Here is a 3,392-nt window from a genome sequence, read left to right as displayed (position 1 = left end):
GTTGTACAGAATTCTAAAAACTTCTCCTTATATATTTGTAAAACTCTTGTTCTCAAAGATCAAGCGGTGACTTTCGTCCAAAGTTCCAACTTGTAAGTCTCTTCATTTATGGTTTAGATAGTGAGATGAGATGAGATGAGATGGTATGGTTTTAGATGAAAGTTGAATAAAATATTATTAAAATTTATAAAAAGCTGCAAGAAAATTAAAAAAAATAAAAAAAAATTGGAAGGAAAAGAGAGAGCCCAAACCTCCACAAACCACCTAACTACCTAAATAAAATGTAAAACATCCACATGTTGATAAGACTTCTTAAGCCCTAAGACTTCTTAAGCCCAGGTGACTCAAACTGTAACTGCCCATGTGATTTCCTTCCCAATAATCAATGGTAAAGGTAAGGCGTAACCACAGAGTAATATGTGAGCATTATTTTATGAGAACCTTTTATAAATCTAACACTTCAATTCTCTGTAATGAAATATCTATACATGCTCAAATCCCACCGTTAAGTCGCATTCTATCCCTTGCCTTCCAGGCCATGCTTCAACCAAACACACATAACATACATATTCCTAATTTTGACCCCTTTTCTCACTTTGCCCTACACTTGAATGTAGCTTAAGCAATGGGATGGTGGAGGTCCTATGCTGGTGACGAGAGATTTTCTAGCTCAACTCTCACTATTTTGATCAGTATATTTGTGGTGTTATGGTTGGCCGTCAAGAATCAAAGAAAGGCTGCAATACCTCCATTGCCACCAGGTCCTCGTGGCTTGCCAATAGTTGGGTACCTTCCATTTGTAGGTACAGAATTACATACAAAATTTCATGAACTATGTGGGATCTATGGCCCCATCTATAAGGTTTGGCTTGGAAATAAATTGTCCATTGTAATTAGCTCACCCTTGCTAGTTAAAGAAGTTGTTCGTGACCAAGATGCAATATTTTCCAACTGTGATATTAACATAGTTGGACATACTGTCACATATGGGGGAGCCGATATTGCTCTTTCCTTGAATAGTCCTGACTGGAAGATGTTGCGGAAGATATTTGTGAGAGAAATGTTAAGTCCAGCAAATCTTGATAGTACTTTCCCTTTAAGGAGAGAAGAGGTAAGGAACACCATTAGAAATGTGTACAACAAAAAAGGCACCCCTATAGATTTAGGGGACATGGCGTTTGTTACGGTGATGAATGCCATCATGAACATGTTGTGGGGTGGCACGCTACGTGGAGTGGAAGGGGCTATGTTTGGAGCAGAGTTTAAGCACATCTTTGATGAATTAATGATGATTCTTGGAAAACCAAATGTTTCAGACCTTTTCCCTACTTTAGCAGGGTTTGATTTACAAGGGATCGGAAGGAAAGCAAAGAGAATTTCCGAAACCATTGATGGAGTACTTGATTATGCTATTGACAAACAGATCAAGAGTTTGGCCAAAGCTAAAGAAGAGGGAACGTCAAAGACAGGAAAAAAGGACTTTTTGCAAGTTCTCTTGGAACTAAGGGAGCAAGACAACGGTGCACCATCAATGAGCATGACCCAAGTCAAGGCCATGCTTCTTGTAAGAGTGTGTGTGTGTGTGTGTGATTTTTTACTTTTGTGTTTCATTAGTACTTGCGAGCCGAACAGGGGGGTTGATTTTGCCATTAATAACTTTAACTAATTCATAGACATCCAAACTTTATTTTGATTTGTTTTGTTTGTTTTTCAATTTTCAATTGAGCTGATCACCTTACTCTTGTTTAAACAGGACACAATGATAGGAGCAACAGACACCACAACGACCATGTCGGAGTGGGTGATGGCAAGGTTGTTGAAGCATCCAGAGATAATGAGAAAGGTCACTGAAGAATTAACAGAAATTGTGGGGTTGGACAACTTGGTTGAAGAATCTCATTTGCCCAAATTACATTATTTAGAAGCAGTTATTAAAGAGACCTTTCGTTTGCACCCACCTAGTCCATTCCTATTACTGCGTACTCCAAGTGAGTCTAGCATCATTGGAGGGTACCGTGTACCCAAAGGTTCTAGTATTTTCTTGCATGCTTGGGCTATACACAGGGATCCAAACTATTGGGACAATCCATTGGAATTTAAACCTGAGAGGTTTCTAAACAATGCTTATGGTAGGTTTGATTATTCAGGCAACAATTTTAAGTATCTTCCATTTGGGTCTGGGAGAAGAATATGCGCAGGGCTTGCACTAGGGGATAGGACACTCAAATACATATTGGCTTCATTTTTGCATTCCTATGAGTGGAAATTGCCACAAGGTTCAGAGATAGAATTTTCTGACATTTTCGCTGTTGTTATGAAGAAGAAGAATCCAACCATTGCAATTCCAACTCCAAGGTTATCCAAGTCTGAGCTTTACACAGAATAGTACAATGCGAGAAGTATACTCTATTGCTTTCCATACTAATACCTTGTATAAAGCATTTTTATGCACAATAACTGTGAGGTTTTGATGCTTCTCACTTCTTGTAGTACTATAGACAATGTAATGATGGTTTCCAAATAATGCCATTTTGCTTGTCTGCAAAGAGGCTTATAGGTACACTCACCTGTATCTAGATTTGCGCAATTATTGGCCTATGAATAAAATCTTACTTTGGCATTTCCTTTTCTTCTTCGTTTGTCAGTCGAATGGTTTTTTAGTAAACAAAGATTTTTAGGGTGTTTTGTATTATAATGATCATGTAAATGAAGTCTGCATGCATGATCATCTTCGTCAATTCTAAAACATTGACACTTATAAAGCGTCTCCATGATTTTTTTCCATTAGTATGCCAAAATGTGTTATAATATACAACATTAGCAATGGAATTGTTTTTACCATAAACCAAAATAGCAAAAACTTTGGTTAGTGGTATAAAGGGAGAGCAATAATGATGGGAACCAAGGTAGGCCTAGTCCTAAAGATCCTTTGCAAGTTCCAGATGGGCTAATTACAAGATCAAGAGCCAAGAAGATTAAAGAGACAATGCAAAGATTGGTGCAATCTACTTGGGATGAAGCTAGCAAGAGCCCAACATTCAAGATGGGCTTGAAAGAATGAGAACCAGTTTTGATTCATTTGATACAAGCTATGGAAGAGAGCAACATGACTTAACGGCTTTGGGCACTTGAAGGCTTTCAACTTATTTAATTTATTTAAAAGACTTATTTTAGCTTAGAATAATTGGGTTTATTATGAGAATGAATTAAGGATATGTTGAGAAAGTTATGATTTTGTTGAACTAGGGTTTCAAGGAGTTATTGTAGCGCGGCACTATTTATGGTATTGTAGCGCCACACTGTTCACTTAGGGGTATTTTTGGGAAGGGCCCTTGTTTTTCGCCTTGGGTTATTTTTATTGGGGAGTATTTAAACATCTTGTGACTGCCCAC

The 3,392-nt window shown here is 37.8% G+C and overlaps 2 protein-coding genes across 2 annotated transcripts; both read left to right on the top strand.

Moving 5' to 3' along the window:
* On the top strand, positions 1 to 1,763 carry LOC122293623 (flavonoid 3'-monooxygenase CYP75B137-like). Its single transcript, XM_043102155.1, has 3 exons — positions 1 to 92; positions 618 to 1,572; positions 1,754 to 1,763. The coding sequence occupies exons 2-3, from the start codon at positions 626 to 628 to the stop codon at positions 1,761 to 1,763; spliced, it is 957 nt and encodes a 318-aa protein (XP_042958089.1). The 5' UTR covers positions 1 to 92; positions 618 to 625.
* Positions 1,764 to 1,766: 3 nt separating this feature from the next.
* LOC122294944 (flavonoid 3'-monooxygenase CYP75B137-like) lies at positions 1,767 to 2,630 on the top strand. The gene has a single exon (XM_043103937.1). The coding sequence runs from the start codon at positions 1,790 to 1,792 to the stop codon at positions 2,384 to 2,386; it is 597 nt and encodes a 198-aa protein (XP_042959871.1). The 5' UTR covers positions 1,767 to 1,789; the 3' UTR covers positions 2,387 to 2,630.
* Positions 2,631 to 3,392: the final 762 nt, after the last annotated feature.

The sequence above is a fragment of the Carya illinoinensis genome, chromosome 14 (assembly GCF_018687715.1).
Source record: "Carya illinoinensis cultivar Pawnee chromosome 14, C.illinoinensisPawnee_v1, whole genome shotgun sequence".
In the NCBI taxonomy this organism is placed as follows: Eukaryota; Viridiplantae; Streptophyta; class Magnoliopsida; order Fagales; family Juglandaceae; genus Carya; species Carya illinoinensis.
Note: the sequence above shows the minus strand (reverse complement) of the source record. Positions and strands in the feature narration are given on the sequence as shown.

Bases quoted from the DNA above. Each gene is read 5' to 3' on its own strand.
- LOC122293623 (XM_043102155.1), top strand. From the start codon at position 626: ATGGGATGGTGGAGGTCCTATGCTGGTGACGAGAGATTTTCTAGCTCA.
- LOC122294944 (XM_043103937.1), top strand. From the start codon at position 1,790: ATGTCGGAGTGGGTGATGGCAAGGTTGTTGAAGCATCCAGAGATAATG.